Raw genomic sequence first — 18,966 nt, forward strand, 5'->3', positions numbered from 1 at the left:
GATGTTTCATGAAATGGGTTTGAAAGTAAAAGCAGAAATTGGATTTTAATTTGACAATCTTCCTCAAGAGTGAGGGATATAGGAATATCATTGCTGCAGGGAGAGTGTTCCCCAATCCTGACCCGCATCTCCAGTCTGAAACACTGACTGTCCAGCATCTTGGGAAGAGCTCCTGATGTGAAAGGCCCTATACAAATGTAATTTTGCTGTTGTTGCTGGAGGCTGGGGTCAAGACACATTGTGTAGATCATACTTGCATTTGATGTAGTGCTTTTGTTTTGCATCCACTCATACCTTAGTCTCTCACCTTAGACCTGAAGATGGATCTCTCCCCCAACCGAACCCCACCCACCCCAAATAACCTTCAGGTTAAAGGTTAAGAATTCCCAGTTTTTTCAGTGGAATTGGAGAATGGTTATCCAACACCATGTTGGTTATCCAACACCGCAGATAAGAGTGCACATGAACCCTATCAATACACAAACTTAGAATGCACTGAGCGTCATGATCAAAAGGCATTCAGAATGCACATCACTGACTGGAGTAGTAAGAGACCTCTCTCTCTCCCCCGCCCACCCTCCCGCTAGGTGGGGAGTAAGGAAACTTGCCCAACATTTTGCCCTGCTTGGGAATCGAATCCAGGTCCTCTAATGACTAAGCTACAGGACTGTATAATGAAGCAGAATTCACAGACTGACATAATATTGTCACACAGTAGCTATTTCCAATTGCAGGGCTGCTTACTATTTTGGCAGCGCATTCCTACTAAGTCAATGCTGTGAATGTAACCCACAAGGTGATTTTATTAGTCACTGAAAATTCATCAGTTTGGCCAGTCGATACTTTCAGTGTTCAGGGATAAACAAAGCAGGAATCTCCCAATAATCAGATTGTGATTCAGTGCAGTAACAGGCCTTAGGGATGGAGTCTTTCTCCATCCTTTAAAAAAAATCTCTGCACAAATGTCTTGAAACACAACTTTGCCATAAATGTGTTTCACTCCAAATCATTGCAGGTCATCGCCAACATTATACATGAAAAGCCAAGTGAGACCTCAAATTGTACCAATGTAAGATTGTAAAATTGGTAAGTGCTGGACAGTCCCAAATGTAACAACTTCTCACAAAATATCAACTTGTGACACAAAACTGCTTTTGTGTGCTGATGATAGGAAGCAATAATTACTTGGGATATTCAGACTACCACAAATTGTCAATTAGCAGACTAACCTTTGCATTAGTTAATTGAAGCTCACAGGAAACGCACACATCAATATACACTTCATTCAGATAGATAGTTTCCCATTGCCAAACCATTACATTCTGGTGGCTACAATCTAATCTGTGCAAGTATACAGTAGAGCCACTAACTAATGGAGTGAGGTTAACAACTGGAGCCATTCAGAATCTTATTTTGATGCCAAGATTTCCTGGAAGACTGAGTTCCCTCCGTCAAAGCACTATACTTTCCAAATGATAATTGCAAAGTGGCCAATAAGGTGTGAATCTAGACGGCCAGATATGAGAGCCCTGAGAACAAATTACATACAAGGCAATGAGCAGGACAGGTAAGGCACACACTGTCACCACCTGTACCCAAACATCTCTCGGTATTTTGTATATGTGGTTTAAGAATCGGAGATACAACTGCAGCAAAACAAAATACTAGTTTAATAGAAATCTAGAACTGAACAACTCTTTAGTGAAACCAAAATTACCAGGGATATCATGATAAACCAGATGAAAATTCACTCATTTCCTATCATTCTTTTGCTAAAGCAATGCACAGTTCCAGTACACACCAAACAAAATAATGGGGGGGGGGGGGGGGGGGAGAAGAGAAAGTTTCCTGTGCCCTCCTAAGTAAATACAATCTGATCAAGTCTCCACGGGTTATTTTAGTTGTGATTACGTCACTCTTTTCTGTAGGTTGCAAGTAGTTTAGGAAATGCAGAGGACATCTTTTCAATTTGGAGACATCTGCTGTGTTAACCAGCTCAAGTGTTCAATGGAGATGGCACAGGGCTCTCCCCCCCCCACTGGCCATCCTGACTGAACTTCAATTTTTTAAAAATTAGCCCCCAAAAACTGTCTGGAGGATTAAACCTTTCCCCAGTTGCTCATGAATTGCCTGTCCAAATCACTATAATGATAATCCTTGCATTTGGTATAGTGCCTTATCATGTACACTGTAAAGATACTAATCAACTAAATACACTAAACAAAACTGGTGCACTGATTGTGACAAGAGTTGCTGTTTACAGGCAAAATTTCCTTACCTATTCTCTCACTGGTGGCCACATTTAGAGAAGTGAAAAAAACAGCAAGTACAGACGACAATTAATATGACTTTTCTTTAGACAGAGAGTTCAAATCCTCAAACCAATTCCTGTCTATCCAATCGTTCCCACTTAGCCCATCAAATAACAGATTTCAGATTTACTATATTGCTCTTCACTGTATTCACACACAACACTTGAAGTTAAACACAGCAGGCAAGAAATGCATTATTTGCCTCTTTATATATAAATTAAAGAAAAAGCAAGACAAAAGGTTTACAGCTAAACCTACAGAAGCTATTTCCTTTATTGTCATGGAATGCATTTTATTGACAAAAAGCTGCAGAGGATAATGATATATGTACATCGTGTTCTTTTACATAATGGTTCAGAGTTCAAATATTTGCCAACTGATCTCACCAAATAGCTGTAAAAGCAAAATTCATCAGTCTGCAAATTACAAAGATAATCTTTAAACGCAACTGGTGCTGATACAAAGATTTCAGCAGTAAGTACCGCCAGGAACCCTGATGACAAAGAGCAATGCCGTTCGTACAATATGTGGCTGATGTGGACTGTAACATTAACCCACTGAGCAGACTTTGAATTCAGAACATTACAGAGCTCAGCTTGGCTTTACCCAAGATAAAAGTATTCCAGTAATCTTAAGACCCAATTTGTATGGCAGAAGACAACTTGCTCGCCAAGTAACTAGAAGAGACATCACCCAGGTACGGAAACCAATTGGTTCCTCCCCACCCCACCAAAAATCACACACACAAAGCCACAGGGATGAAAAATCTCATGTCCTGGGACCTTTCACAGATGCTCAGTGGAGAAATGCAGTCCTTTCTCACTGTACAGTGGTGTAGTGAGTGTAGACACGTCACATCTCTCTCTACATCATTTGCAAAAAACATCAGGAAAACTCTTCAAAAGTCAAACGGGTAAATTTGTATTAAAAAAAACATCAGTTACTGATTGATTTATTTTGTAGGTTTTACAAAAACTTATGGATATGATACAGTAGGATTGTTGATTACCAAGTCTGTACAGCATTTCTCAGCACAGGGCACGGCGGGACTACCCAGCTCACATTTGCTTAAAAAAAATTTCAAAATACAGTACTAGTTGTATTAAATCTCCACTAGTATAGCATCCGGATCCAAATCATTGAACTTTGTGCCAAAGAGAGGACGTGCCAGTGGGACTTACTACTTAAACAGATCTGGCTTACAAGAATTAATTCCACTCAATTTGTTAGAAAATTACTTTTTTTTGTATATATGCCGTTCACAAACAAACCACATGAAACATTTTTTAAAAAAAAAGTATTAATGCAGAAAGATTACCACCAAGCATTAAAAGGTTGGTTGTGGCCAAATCCTAGAGCAAAAAAAAACACACAAATCTACCTGTAGTGGTCAAAATAAAAGTACGCACATTGCTCTGTGAACAATCTGGCAGCTCTTGCTGTGAATGAGTTGCTAGGTACTGTCACCAGCAGGTAAACATCAACCCTTGGGCTATTACATTGGTACAAGTTCACGTTAAACACACAAGTGGGACAACTTAACCTGCGATATACTGTACATGTACAGAGAGATCAGAATCGGCTGGCTGCTCACAGATTTTTTTTCCATATCAAAAAAAGGACTGTTCAAAACAAAAAGGCTCAACATGCACAACACTAAAAACTCATTTCAACTGATTTACACGCTAGTTGCTACAATTCCACTGTCTAAATGGTAAAGTCAATGCAATACCCACATGCACAAACTATAATTCATGTCACTTTGGAAAAAACTACCAATCTCAGCCTAACTTTGATTTGCACCATTTCTATACGCAATTCTGTAAAACTGTCTCCAGGTATAGCCGGCACTGTCAGGCACAGACCCAGCTCCCATCTCCCAAATGTCAAATCAGGACGCCAGAACTAAAGTATAAAGAATTGGTAATAACAAAGGGACCCAACTATAACATTATCTAATGTGTATCTGTGCTGAGGCTTTAAGCTGGCCAAAATGTACTAGCACACTAACAGTTCCATGGATCTACACAAAGCCCGCTTTTGTTGGGTCTACATTGTCAATGGTGTACACTTAACTATTTCTCATTTGGAATCCAGATAGCCTGGACCAAGTCTCTTGCAAAGACTTGTAAGTTAGAGGCTAGCGGAATCTCAGTCAACCTATTGGTTTAATAACTGTACTAAAGGCGACCAACCATAGAAGCCATAGTGTCACTTCATATTCTGGTCTATCCCAAGACCAGTTTGACCTTCCTCGATCCTATTGGTCTGTCACTGAGGTCGACTACAGCTGACATTGCTTCATCGCAGGATTCGAATGCTACCATGGCTTCCCCTGTAGGCATGCCCTGCTCGTTGAACTGCAGACACACTGAGTCTGGAATCACACGATATCCGTAAAAAAAATCTAAGATCTCATCCACTGAGACTTTGAAGGGCAAATTCTGAACTTTCACCACAGTCGGGCTGTTGGGATTCAAAGGGCCGCCTCCAAAGCCAGACTCCATTCCTGGTCCAGGGAAGCTGCCCACATTGCTGCTTCCAAAGCCAGGCCCTCCCAATGGCCCCTCACCAATACCACTGCCAGCCCCAGGTCCTGATCCAGGCCCAGGCCCAAATATACTGCTTGATCCCCCAAAGCTGCTGCCAGGGTTGAATAGTGGTATGGGGCCATTAAGACTATTACCTGGATTGCCACCTGACAGAGGACCTGGGTCTCCTCCCACATTCTGAAGGAAAGGAAGCTCAGGACCCCCTTGACTGGGAACCTTTTGGCCTTTGCCTTGGAAAGGGGGGTTTTTCTCCATCTCGTGCTTTTGCTCGAGCGTGATGAGCTGGACAAATGCATTGCGGCCATTCAGTTTCTTGCGGTGGAGTCGCTCGGCTTTCTGGGCTTCCTCTTCAGACAGGAACTGCACCAACGCCTGTCCTAGGCCTTGCCCGTTATTGTCAGTCAGAATGTGGACCCCATTTTCTGCTAAGCCAATGCCTTCCAAGAACTGGAACACATCACTTTTGGTTACGTTATAGGGAATATTCCAGATGTGGCCACAAACCTTTGGGCAACCGATTGCTTCTCCTTCAATCTTTACCATATCTCGCTTCTGTTCATTTTGCATAAAACTGTGGGTTCTTTTATGAATCATTTCCAGCTTCTCTAACATTGCTTTTTTAGTGATTGGGTGAACCTGGATGAAACGATTGCCCATGTACTGCTTGTGGCGGCACAAGGCTGCTTGATAATCAATGACAGTCTTAAATTCCACAAAGCCTTCTCCAGTTGCTCTCCCATTTGGTCCATAAGCTATATAGATACTGTCCTCAATGAGCTCTAGTTTACTGAAGAACTCCATGATGTGCTTGTTCTCAGCTTCATAAGGTAAGCCTTTCAGATAGACACAGAACTCCTTGTCATGAGGAGAACGGGATCGTGACCTTTCCCGCCTGCTTGGGGATTCAGATCGAGACGTGTGAAATGGCGGCTGGTTATGTCCATAATGGCCTACGCTTGCTGGTGGAAGGCCCACGTGTTTGGTTAGACTGAAGTTAGATGTGAGGTTCAGCCACTGTCTCTCTGTGGCAGGGAACACATTGGCAAATCTCTGGCCCATCATCATCTTTCCGTGCCGTTTCAAAGCTTCAAAAGTGTCAGAGGGACCATAAAACTTCACAATCGCGTCTCTATTACTGCGACCCAAGTGGTCTTTCATCATGTGCACTGCATCAATTCTAAGTCCATGAAAAAAATCCCTCACATCAGCCTCAGTGGCAGCATATGGCATTCCGTAGAGATGGATGTACAGGTCATCGGGGTTGACTGGAGGGGGTCCTTTCAATGAACTGTGGGAATTCATTGGGTTGATGGGACCCAAAGAACCCAAGGGGCCCAGGTACATGGAATTTAAATTACTACCAATCCCCACTGCAGACCCTGAGCCATTCATTCCACTGGGGCCAGTGCCTCCTAGAGAAAGACCGCTACTTGTATTCATAGGCATGGGTGGCATGCTTGGCATCGGAGGTATAGGTGGCATTGGAGGAATAGGAGCAAGAGGTGCTATAGGTGGAAGGGGGGGCACTGGTGGCATTGTTGGCATCACACCAATGGGAGGAATTGAAGGCATTGGTGGTAGTGATTGTATTGTAGGTAAAGGAGGAAGTGGTGGCAAGGGGGGCACAGAGTTCATTGTATTTAATGGTGGCATAGTGCTGGGCATTGTTGAACCCATGCTAAACCCTGGGCTGCTGAAAGTGGGGTTGTGGCTTGAGGGTGTGTTTCCCATGCTGGCAGCAGAAAAGGTGGGCACATTTTTATTACCCATGCCTTCATGTATTGAGGAAGTAGTAGTGACCAAAGTTGGAGTGCTTAGGTTAGATATGGTAGAAGGCAAATTCCCCCGTCCACTCATACCAGTATTACTAGGTGGCCCAGGTCTGCTCGAGCCCACTGGTGGCATATCCACATTCCCTGTCTCAAAACGCCTTCGGCTCAGCTCAATCATGTTTTGCATTTCAGTCTTACTACTCAATAGGAGTGAGACTTTGGAGCCTTTAATAGTCCCCCCACTCCGCATCATCCCAAGCCGGGCATCTTCATCTGTGGAGAAAACGATGAAAGCCTCACCAAGTTCACCACCTACAATATGCACGCCACCATCAGGAATGGTCAATCCAGAGAAGAAATGGCGGATATCCATGGTCCCCGCCACAATGGGGAGACCCTGCAGGCGGATGACCACGGCCATGCTGAGCCCAATCAACAACAACCACCTGCAGATGAAAAAGGCACGACTATGTCAGACGAGTTAGCAGAAATCCAGCTCAACCAACATTCAGAATTTAACAGTGTAAGCCGTCACAAAACATACAACAAATTCATTGCTTAGGACAACTAGTTTTAACAAGGCAATGTATTACTCAAATCCAACTCAAATATACAAATACCCAAGCTTTAATATAATCACAATTTAATGCAGCAACCAAAAAATTAATGCATTTCTCTTTAATCTCCAACCTCCTAAAAATAATCTTTAAACTACGCAGATGTGCAATATTAGATTTGAATGCAAAAGAAAGCAATTTGGAAACAGTCAACCACAGCAAAAGCAAAAATTGCCTCAAATTTTAAAATCCCTCCAGCCTGCAAAGGAGTACTATATTATGAATCCATTTTCATACACAAACAACTGGTAGTTAGCAAACTCTCACATTAAGTTTGGTAGATTTTCTGAAAACACAACAGCCAATTCTACTATTTCCAATGAAGATAGGACCACGCCAGTGGTTTTACAGAACCATTGTATTCGAATAGCAATGTTGCAGCTGAAGGACGGTCAAATTCAACATGCCAATCGTGAACACTTCACACGGGAGCAATTGTGAGCAAAAGGCTATTGCTAAATTTTCAATACAGACTTCAAATAGCAAAAGAAACTAAAAATGCTAAGCTTAACCCCAAACGGCACTAACCCAAATACTCATGCCTTTTTACTAAATATTTCATTAAATGGTTCTCAATTTGGCGAAGCTCCCAGTGAGATGATAAATCTACATTTCTACTTCTATTCACCCTTACAGAAGAGAATCTTACCTGTAACCAAAACAGTGGCGTTTGTTTCCCTTAAGATGCTGAGGACACCAGCCAATCCTGTTGCCAACCAATTTAAACCAACTTTACAGACTGCAGAAAGAATAAACGGGATGACAAATCAATGTCGGCAAAAGGCAATGCAATCAGATGTGTGGACACAAGCGTGCCACCAACATGTTGCAGCTCACTGAATGAGCGCAAAAACAACATTTCAGAATTCCTCACAACATTCCCAAATGATACAACATTTATTACAGGGTTTGACTTTATCCACCCAAACACAAAGCTCCAGAATTAAGTTATCAGAAAAAGTACAAAAATACACCACATTGTACAGTAATTTTGCTGTTATGGTCTGGAATGCCCTGGAAGCAGATTCGATAACAGCTATTAGATCTCTCCACTGCAGTCAGTAACTAGGTGCTGTAATTTGGCACAGCAATTCACTCAGGGCAGCAAGCATTGGAATATTTTCATGGAGATGTCTATTAATGGTATCTATTGAAGATATCCGGCCTAACACTGTGCTGTGGACCACTGGAATAGAGGTTGGTTTTGGTGGAAAGCAGGGCTTATACTCCATCTTTGTCACTATGGGATGTATCTGGCAGATTTTCAGCAGGTTAGAAAATGTATTAGAAATTGTACACAATGTTGGGCAAGTTTCCTTACTCCACGCCCTCCGTTTACCCAGCAGTAAGTAGGAACCTGGTTGTTAGTTGATTGGCAGACTGCTTTCCAGGGGTAATAATTCCTTCAAAAAATAAAATAATGATAATAATTTGGTCACTCAATCCACGACTCTTTGTGGGACGCTGCTGCGTGCAATTGGCTGCCGCGATTCGCCCACAAAATATAGTCTATCTACTTTACAGTATATTCTGTGAAGCGCTTTGAGACGTCTATAAGACGTGATAAGGCCCTATATCAATTGCAAGGATTATTATTATAAACAGCCTCATTTGGATTACATAGATTACCAAACTCCCATACAGGTCAGTGTGAATGCTTGGCGGGGTCTGCAGCTCTGGATAATCTTGAGCAGCATGCTCAATGGGAAATGAAAAATATTGATGCTTTGTTACAAGTAACATTGAGAATCTGATACTGAATCACTTAATCTCGACCTTGCCACCACCATTTCTGTGTGTAAACCAAAATCACACACATCAGCCCTTATAGTTGAAATACTTCTAGAAAGATCACCTTGGTGAAGTTTTTGTACAGTTAACTTTCACTAAAAACATTTTAAATGTTGAGGGGTTTATTTGCAGCCAAGAAAACATTGTGAAGTATTTCTCCCATTGTCTTGGCCAATAACAGATAAGATTAATCAATCACTTTACAGGAGACATTGCTGTGCTCAAATTGGCTGCTGTATTCACCGGCAAAATAGTCACTACACTTTACAGTAAATTGTGTGAAACGCTTTGCAAAGTCCTTCCTACATGAAAGGAGCTGTATCAGATGCAAAGATTAATATAACTTATCAAAGGTAATGTACTTCAGAGCACAGGACAATTTGCTCAGTTACACAGCTTGATGCTCTACCTTTTCAATCTTTAGCAGGTCTAAGAGAAGTTGCTGAAAAGAATGGCATGAAAGCGATCATTTCGTCCACAAAATATAGTCGATTCACTTAATAATATATTCTGTGAAAAGCTTTGAGAAGTCTCAACGACGTGATAAGGCGCTATATCAAATGCAAGGATTATTATTATTTTCTCCCCACTCCCGCTGACTCAGGTTTGATCCCTGACCCAGACTGAGGTAGCCAATGTCTTGTTTTATAGTTGTAACGCTTCCTCTGAAGGGAATCTGTAATCAATTAATTCCTGTACAAACCTATTCACATACACCAGGAATTTGCTTGAATCTATGATCATAATTCTTTAACACTTGATCAGGATTTCTATAAACTTTCTATCACCAGTAATTATCTGCTACACCACAAACTGCCCAAATCTGTGCGCAATTGGCTGCCGTGTTTTATCCACAAAATAGTCAATTCACTTTACAAAATATTCTGTGAAGCGCTTTGAGACGTCTCAACGACGTGATATGACTCTATATCAAATGCAAATTATTATTATAATAACCTGCTACAATTTTAAATTATTTCAAATGAATGGATGGATATTTATTCTTAATCGGCAACCACTGCATCTGCAACCAGATCATGAGGAGTTCTATACTTAAAAAACTAATACCGACTGACCATTTGAATCATTAAAAAGCAGATCACCTTGAAACAGGCAAAACATATCAGGATTAAACCTGGGGAAATTGACCAACTAAGTGCTGGGAATCAGCACACACTCTGACTCTGAGACAACTCAGTAGAGACACTGGGAAGAGGATAAAAAAAGGCCTTTGTTTCAGGAACAAAGTATGGTTACCCATCTACAGCAAATTCCTCAAAAGTTTCCCATGCGCTGGATTTTCAATGATCACGGCAGCGAGCATTATAATGTGTAATTAATACAAAGGATGGTGGGAAACCTGTTCATTGACATTCACACATCTGTAATTCAAATCCTCTATTGTGATTGTATCATATAATCTGTTTGTATTGACTTTTAGCAGGTCTAAGAGCAGTTGCTGAAAGAATAGTATGAAAACAATCTGGTGAATTCTTTCAGAGCATTGACCATGGTTTCTGGCTGCTTTGCACTTGTAGTGCAACCCAGCAGCCATGAAAGTCAAACTTGCAGACTGAACTATCACACAGTATGAGCGCAGAGCTGGAAAGAGACGTAAGAAAATCCTGTCACCAGTTGCTGCATTAAGTGGGACATTAACCACTGGAAAAGTCGCACCTAATATTAAAAGGTTTTATCTTCAGAATGTCACCTGATGGAAAACTGTGGCCTCTAGGAGAATATACGTGTCTTTAACATTTAAATGCAACATTAAGTGCGACTTTTTGGTAAATAAATTGTCACATACAGTCTATGCTTCTCACACTACTCAAGTCCCCTTCCTAGCAGTTCGACCAAGGAGAAACGCTGGTAGTGTCCAAGCAGTGGTTTGCCAGTTGGATTGCCTCATGCCTCAGGCTGAGAATAGCATTGAGCCCAGGATGACCTGAGGGTTAAAAAAATAAGGCAAAAATTACAGTAATTTAAAAGGAGACAGATTTTTAAAATATGTTTTGCTGATATTTACACAGAGAGAAAAATAGGACACGCTGTCTAAAGGCCTTGCTTTACTCAAGACCTGGCCAATTCCCTCCACTTACACACACACCACATCCCCCTCTACACCACCCTACAGTGGACTGTTTCTTCTCCAAGTCTCCCATTTCAGACAACTGACAATACAATTGCTCGCTTGGTAAATCATGCACCACCCTCAAATCTAATTCCCCTGCTTGAAGGGATCGGGCATGTCTGGTCTTTACTATGGAGCGGTCGTCAGTGCAATGAAAATCAGGAACTTTTCATGAGAGGAATAGTGCCTTGCACCCAGCCAAGCTAGAGCTTCAGCAAGCAACGTCAATCAAACGGATGTACATACATACACTTTCCCACATACATTTCAGAAGGAAGTGGTCACATAAGAAAACAAACTGTAGTAAATCACCACACACAATACAGCTTCAAAAATATTACATAAATGTTTGTACTGTAGTTAGAACATGGCCACCCCTGGCCCATAGTTAGAAGAATACCAGCTCTGACCACACACTGACTGGTCAGAGCACTAACTGTAAAATCCTTATACAAACCAATGCAGTCACAATGGGACAAGAAAACTCAGTAGTACTGAGCAGTACCAACGCTCTCAGAAAGCTCCAAACCACATAATGAGAAAAAATTGTAAAGGTGTTTTAGTTTCAGAACTTGATGTACAATTCCGAAGCAGAGCACAGTTCCATTATTTAACAGAACACACCACATGGACCAAACCACTAACAGCACATGCTTGAAAACCTTTCAGAAGAGATACTCGACCAAACAGAAACATCTCAATGGGAATCAATTGAGAAAGAAAAACATGACAGAAGAAAGTGTGTCATTGGCAGACTTTAAACCAGGTCAACATAATTATAAATTAGATTCAACTTATTGCACAGATTCAAGGATTTATGTGTACATAAAACCAGCGAGATTGACAGAAGGCTTTGTGTTCAGTTTGAACAGCAAAACAAGGCACATTACAGGATCACTCCAAGATTCAGCATTTTAAACCAGGAATCCCTCCAATCCAGATTGCTTCATTCTCAAATATTTCTGAAATACGTCAGCAAACAGGCAGAAAAAAGTCATTGCATTGCACAGAATACAGAAAAAAAAGCAAACACTCCTTGTTCACTCAGGAACATTGTCATTTCAATCCAATTAACCGACAAGGCAAGTAATAAGGATCGCTATAAAGTGCAGTATAATAAAAGCTACTTTATCAATTCATTAAACTTGTGCAAACTAATTAATATCCACCAACAGAAAAACAATCAGCCAAGGACCTCACTGCACAAGCTCCAAATTCAGCAACATTTGATCATAATAACTATTGAGAAAGCTGAAACCAATATTCTCATGCGGCCTCAGAAATGTATCTTTCACTTCCAACAAGAAGCAATCAATTCCAAAGAATCCAGACCGCATCAACAACAATAACAAACTGCATTTGTATAGTGCCTTTCAAGTCAACTAATCTTCTCTCCCATTTCCAGGCCAAGCTAAACCCAAACCAGCATCTTCTCTCCCCTCCTGACTCCCACTGCAAATTACATTTTTTTAACGTTTGTTCCACATATTTTCAGTTGTACGTGGTGCTTTACTTAGCAGAAAACACTGTAAAAAAAACATTGTAACATTGTTAACCATCCAGGCAGCAGTTGGACATTGGGTTATCCAAAATATTACTTCCACACATCCATCTCATCATCCAATGACACTGCGTCCTTATTGCACATCAGGGCTGAATACAAACAAACCAGAGAGATCAAAACACACGGTGCATTTCAAAACAATGAGGCATTTCCCACAAAGCAAGCGAATATTCCACTCATTCATAAATCCTGATCCTTACACAACCTTGCTCAGCAAACCAGTTAAGCACTTAAGCTTTGCAGCTCTTCACAACACTCCATAGCCTTTGGGGGACTTAAAATGGGCTCATACTATTTTCAAACCCTCCGTTTGTTACAGAGCTGGATAACTGAGAGAAGCAAATCATACATTTTCCTTATGACAGAAATGAAAGAGCAATCTTAAAAATTAGGAACAGATTGATGAAAAGACCACATTGAAGTACAGACATTCTTACCCTCGTTTCATAAAAAGGCAACAGTGTAATTTTAATCAAAATCATGAGAACAAGAGCAAAAACATCGATTTACTGTTGTAAATTCTGAGAATATACTACATGCTCATATTCCACATCTAACCACAAATACTAGCTTGATTTTAAATTGCTGTATCAGGCAGACATATTGAAAGAAAATAAAAGTACACAACAAATCCCACTGATTAAAAAACCAAAGGATTTCAACACCAAGATCAGAGCGATTAAAAAGGTCCACAATCCTTCCCAGTTCTCTCCTTCACACACACCCAACAAATATTACTGGGCCTTGAAAGGTATAATAAGATATTTACAATATATTTTAGCTAAAACATTATGAAACACAAGGAATGTCAAGCATTAGGAGTCCCTTTCTCCACGTCAGATTCCACCCAAAACATTCTGCAAGACACTCTTATACAAGCTTGCATTTGTGTGATTGGATTGAGTCTGACTACTGTAATAGGATCTTTGTACTCAATCACAGCCCTTTGCACAATATACAAAGATGGAGATGAGCAGCAACAATGAATGCATTTCCTTTCTTTTTACGGTATTTTCAAAGAATAAGGAAGGAATGACAAAAGTCAATGCACTTGTGAACATGAACATCGACCATCAAATTAAGTGAAATATTTTCTTTAAGATGTCTCGAAGGAGTGATATGGTGCTAGGATTAATATTATTATATTTGGAAAAAAACAGATTATAACTTTGGGGGGAAAATGTACCCATTGACAATTTCAGTAAAAGGAGTTAAATTCAATTGGCCAATCAAGGTCCCTGGATATTTGACGGCTTGTGACATTACCAGTCCTGAAACAGGTCTGCAGTGGGCCTGACAACTGAGGGATTAGTATATTCCGTAACTTGCAAGTATCAAAAGCTGATCCGAGTGCAATCCTTTGTATAAGGTCAACAGCAGCAGCGTGCTTCTGCTTCCTGCAGCAAGAGTTGATGGAGGAAAATTTAACATGCTTGAAATAAAGAAGGAATTTGGAAAACCACAGGATTTTTAAAGAGTTTAAATTTTAAGCATACATTTCAGTGATATGCCTTCACTAACTTCATCTAGCTTTATCAAAACCACTAGTCAGCAATTTAAAGGGTAATTTGAATTTGCGTCCTTCGATGGAGCAGAGCAATCTTACAAATAATTCTTCTGAGCACACCGTACAAGTCATCTCCTTAAGGTTTACTATTACAGTTCCTTCTATAATGCTACATTTGCACTTAATAATAATAATACATTTGAGAGAGTGGGGAGTGGAGCCAGCTTGCTTACAGCAACAAAACTCGTTATGTTTTCCTAGGAATAGCCCAGAACTAGACGTAGCATGTGAGTGTAAAGGTTTGCTTTACAGCAGACAATGAGAAAGACACTCCAAATTTTGCTTCCAGATTTGTGCACCAAATCAACTCAAATTGTGCAGAATCATTTAGCAAGTTACCCGAGATCCCAATATAGATGTCAACCTAGCCCAGGGCTCCAGATTGCACAAGGGAACAGGCACTTCTTACACAGCTGTTCCCTCCTCAATCCACTTGTACCATACTGGAGACAAGGGAATTCAATCATGTCCTTTCTTAGATTATACTTAATGTACTTCTAAAATTGCTTATTTATTCTAGTTTTGTTCCAGTAACTAATTCCTGTGATTTCAGCAGATTTCTGATATTTCTGAGCCCATTTTTCATTCATCATTTATCTGTACAATGGTTCTCTCTCTGAAAGACAGGTTATCTTCCGTAAAATTTACGATTGCCTGGGAATTCATCAGCATTAGAGGATTAAAACTGGAGCATCACTTCTGGGGTTCCCAACAGTAATGTCAAGCCTCCCCACCCAAGTCTTTCACAGAATATTAAAGCGTTAGATATTATTCAAAAATAACACTATGGAAAGATTCCACTTTTTAAAAAAAAGGTGAATTACAGGTTGGAAGGAAGAATAATTATCCACAACAGCTACTGTTCTTCCCTTCCATGCATATCAATATCTTAAAACAAAGAACTGCAAGACTGACGGATTTTTTTTTGGTCACTCAACGCACAAATGTTTATGGGACACTCTGTGCACAATTGGCTGCCGCATTTCACCCACAAAATATACAATCAATTCACTTTACAGTATATTCTGTGAAGCGCTTTGAGACATCTCGAAGACGTGATAAAGCGCTATACCAAATGCAAGGATTATTATATTATTTTTAATATAAAATGTCAGAGAAGTCACCTCACACATCATGGTCGCCTCTGGACAGTCCATCAAAACTGATAATTTAGGACTCAACAGAAAAATTGATAACAATCTTTAAATAATTAAACTGTTATATATATACACAAGAATCTGCACAACTAGCATTGGCATCTATCAAAACTGCTGCTGGGACAACAAATTCCGACAATAAAAGAAAACTTTCCCACAGGGTTCCACATTGCAACAATGCATTAAACGAAACGTCACCGCAAACAATAACTCTACAAACCAAGAGTTAGCTGAGATCAGGTTCCCTGAACAAAGAAAGTAAAATGTTAAAGATACGAGGACACAAATTGAGTGTTATACACAGCAGAGGCGAACCAAACTATGCACAAAACCCCAGGAGTACAACACATTTCACTCAACTCATATTTCAATACTCCTCACCTTTTCTCTAAAACTGCACATTAAGAGCGAGATTGTTTTGTACCAGGTACCGTGTAACCCCTTCCTTTTATAACTTGCACAACCCATCAAGTCCACGTAACCCCAAACACTGCCCTGCGCACTGGCCCCAAAATAAACCTGCATTTCATTTACTGTGCCGTGTGAGGAGGGGGGGAGGGGGGCAAACAGTGCAGTGAGGAACCCCAAAAATACAACACCCAAAAATTCAGTCAAGACGCCCACAACTCGTGAGGAGATGATGGACAAGTTACTGGGGGGCAGCACAAAGCGCTTTACCCATACAGTCACTACACTTTACAGTATATCCTGTGAAGCGCTGTGAGGCGTCTGGAAGACGTGATCAGGTGATCAATACCAAACGCCGGGGATGATTCTGACTGTTATTAATGAGATTCTCAGCAGATTCACAGATGTTCTTCACTATAAAGTGCTGAGACCCCGACCCCCGACCGAGCGGCTCCATGTTGGCTCCAATCCCGCCCCCGCGCCCCGGCAGACAGGCCCTGCCCTGGGCAGGCCCTCAGCGCGAGGCCCAGGCCGAGCCCGCGCCCCGCCCCGCCCCGCCTCACACACAGCGCGGCCCCGGAGCCGCTGAGGCTGAGGCCGAGCCACGGTCCCCGCTCCCCCCCCCACCCCAGCAGGCGGATGACCGTGGCTTACCGGCGCTATGGGGGGGGGCGGAGGCTACAGAGCGGAGAAGTTACCGTCTTCACAGCGGCGGCTCCGCCTCACAGCGACTCACAGCACAACATGGCGGCGCTCCCAGCAGCCACCGCGACACGGCCCCCCCCCACACACACACACAGCCCCCCCCCACACACAGCCCCCCCACACACACACACAGCCCCCCCCCACACACAGCCCCCCCCACACACACACACAGCCCCCCCCACACACAGCCCCCCACACACACACACAGCCCCCCCCCCCCCCCCACACACAGCCCCCCCCCCACACACACACCACAGCCCCCCCCACCACACACCCCCCCCCACACACACACAGCCCCCCCCACACACACACACAGCCCCCCCCACGTGTGGGGGGGGGCTGTGTGTGTGTGTGTGGGGGGCTGTGTGTGGGGGGGCTGTGTGTGTGTGTGTGTGTGTGGGGGGGGCTGTGTGTGTGTGTGTGGGGCTGTGTGTGTGTGTGTGTGGGGGGGGGCTGTGTGTGTGTGTGTGGGGGGGGGCTGTGTGTGTGTGGGGGGGCGCTGTGTGTGGGGGGGGCTGTGTGTGTGTGTGGGGGGGGTTGTGTGTGGGGGGGGCTGTGTGTGTGGGGGGGGGCTGTGTGTGTGTGTGGGGGGGGTTGTGTGTGGGGGGGGGGCTGTGTGTGGGGGGGCTGTGTGTGTGTGTGGGGGGGGCTGTGTGTGGGGGGGGCTGTGTGTGGGGGGGGGCTGTGTGTGTGTGTGGGGGGGGCTGTGTGTGTGGGGGGGCTGTGTGTGGGGGGGGGCTGTGTGTGTGTGTGGGGGGGGGCTGTGTGTGGGGGGGGGGCTGTGTGTGGGGGGGGGCTGTGTGTGTGTGGGGGGGGCTGTGTGTGGGGGGGGCTGTGTGTGGGGGGGGGCTGTGTGTGTGTGTGGGGGGGGCTGTGTGTGGGGGGGCTGTGTGTGTGGGGGGGCTATGTGTGTGGGGGGGGGCTGTGTGTGTGTGTGGGGGGGGCTGTGTGTGTGGGTGTGTGGGGCTGTGTGTGGGGGGGGCTGTGTGTGTGGGGGGGCTGTGTGTGGGGGGGGGGCTGTGTGTGGGGGGGGCTGTGTGTGTGTGTGGGGGGCTGTGTGTGTGTGGGGGGTTGTGTGTGGGGGGGCTGTGTGTGTGTGTGGGGGGATGTGTGTGTGTGTGGGGGGGTTGTGTGTGTGAGGGGGGGGGTGTGTGTGTGGGGGCTGTGTGTGTGTGTGTGGGGGGATGTGTGTGTGTGGGGGGGGGCTGTGTGTGTGTGTGGGGGGGGCTGTGTGTGGGGGGGGCTGTGTGTGTGTGTGGGGGGGCTGTGTGTGTGGGGGGGGGCTGTGTGTGTGTGGGGGGGCTGTGTGTGTGTGGGGGGGGCTGTGTGTGTGTGTGGGGGGGGGCTGTGTGTGTGTGTGGGGGGCTGTGTGTGTGTGTGGGGGCTGTGTGTGTGTGTGGGGGCTGTGTGTGTGTGGGGGGGGCTGTGTTTGTGGGGGGGGCTGTGTGTGTGTGGGGGGCTGTGTGTGTGTGTGGGGGGCTGTGTGTGTGTGGGGGGCTGTGTGTGTGGGGGGGGCTGTGTTGTGTGGGGGGCTGTGTGTGGGGGTGTGTGTGTGTGGGGGGGGGCTGTGTGTGGGGGGGCTGTGTGTGGGGGGGGGCTGTGTGTGGGGGGGTGTGTGTGGGGGGGGGGCTGTGTGTGTGGGGGGGGCTGTGTGTGTGTGTGGGGGGGCTGTGTGTGTGTGTGGGGGGGGGCTGTGTGTGGGGGGGCTATGTGTGTATGTGGGGGGGGCTGTGTGTGTGGTGGGGGGGGGCTGTGTGTGTGTGGGGGGGCTGTGTGTGTGTGTGTGGGGGGCTGTGTTTGTGGGGGGGGCTGTGTGTGTGTGTGGGGGGGCTGTGTGTGTGTGTGGGGGGGGCTGTGTGTGGTGGGGGGGCTGTGTGTGTGTGGGGGGGGCTGTGTGTGGGGGTGCTGTGTGTGTGTGGGGGGGGCTGTGTGAGGGGGGGGCTGTGTGTGTGTGGGGGGGGCTGTGTGTGTGGGGGGGGCTGTGTGTGTGTGTGTGTGGGGGGCTGTGTGTGTGTGTGTGTGTGGGGGGGCTGTGTGTGTGTGGGGGGGGGCTGTGTGTGTGTGGGGGGGGCTGTGTGTGTGTGTGTGGGGGGGGCTGTGTGTGTGTGTGTGTGGGGGGGGGCTGTGTGTGTGTGTGGGGGGGGGCTGTGTGTGGGGGGGGGCTGTGTGGGGGGGGGGCTGTGTGTGTGGGGGGGGGGCTGTGTGTGGGGGGGGGCTGTGTGTGTGGGGGGGGCTGTGTGTGGTGGGGGGGCTGTGTGTGTGTGTGGGGGGGCTGTGTGTGTGGGGGGGCTGTGTGTGGGGGGGGCTGTGTGTGGTGGGGGGGGCTGTGTGTGTGTGTGGGGGGGCTGTGTGTGGGGGGGGGCTGTGTGTGGTGGGGGGGCTGTGTGTGT

The 18,966-nt window shown here is 44.8% G+C and overlaps 2 protein-coding genes across 2 annotated transcripts in view; both read right to left on the minus strand.

Annotated features, from left to right (window-relative positions):
- The window catches only part of LOC103171851 (copine-3), a 42,549-nt gene extending 25,905 nt beyond the window's left edge, over nucleotides 1-16,644 (minus strand). The window contains exon 1 of the mRNA XM_042341687.1: nucleotides 16,570-16,644. The gene's annotated coding sequence lies outside the window, so the exon portion shown is untranslated. The remainder of the gene's footprint in view (nucleotides 1-16,569) is intronic.
- On the minus strand, nucleotides 2,554-16,585 carry rbm12 (RNA binding motif protein 12). The gene is made up of 3 exons (XM_042341688.1): nucleotides 16,526-16,585; nucleotides 7,903-7,992; nucleotides 2,554-7,082 (listed from the first exon to the last, which is right to left on the minus strand). The coding sequence occupies exon 3, from the start codon at nucleotides 7,055-7,057 to the stop codon at nucleotides 4,541-4,543; it is 2,517 nt and encodes an 838-aa protein (XP_042197622.1). The 5' UTR covers nucleotides 7,058-7,082; nucleotides 7,903-7,992; nucleotides 16,526-16,585; the 3' UTR covers nucleotides 2,554-4,540.
- Nucleotides 16,645-18,966: the final 2,322 nt, after the last annotated feature.

The sequence above is a fragment of the Callorhinchus milii genome, unplaced genomic scaffold (genome assembly GCF_018977255.1).
Source record: "Callorhinchus milii isolate IMCB2004 unplaced genomic scaffold, IMCB_Cmil_1.0 Scaffold18, whole genome shotgun sequence".
Classification (NCBI taxonomy): domain Eukaryota; kingdom Metazoa; phylum Chordata; class Chondrichthyes; order Chimaeriformes; family Callorhinchidae; genus Callorhinchus; species Callorhinchus milii.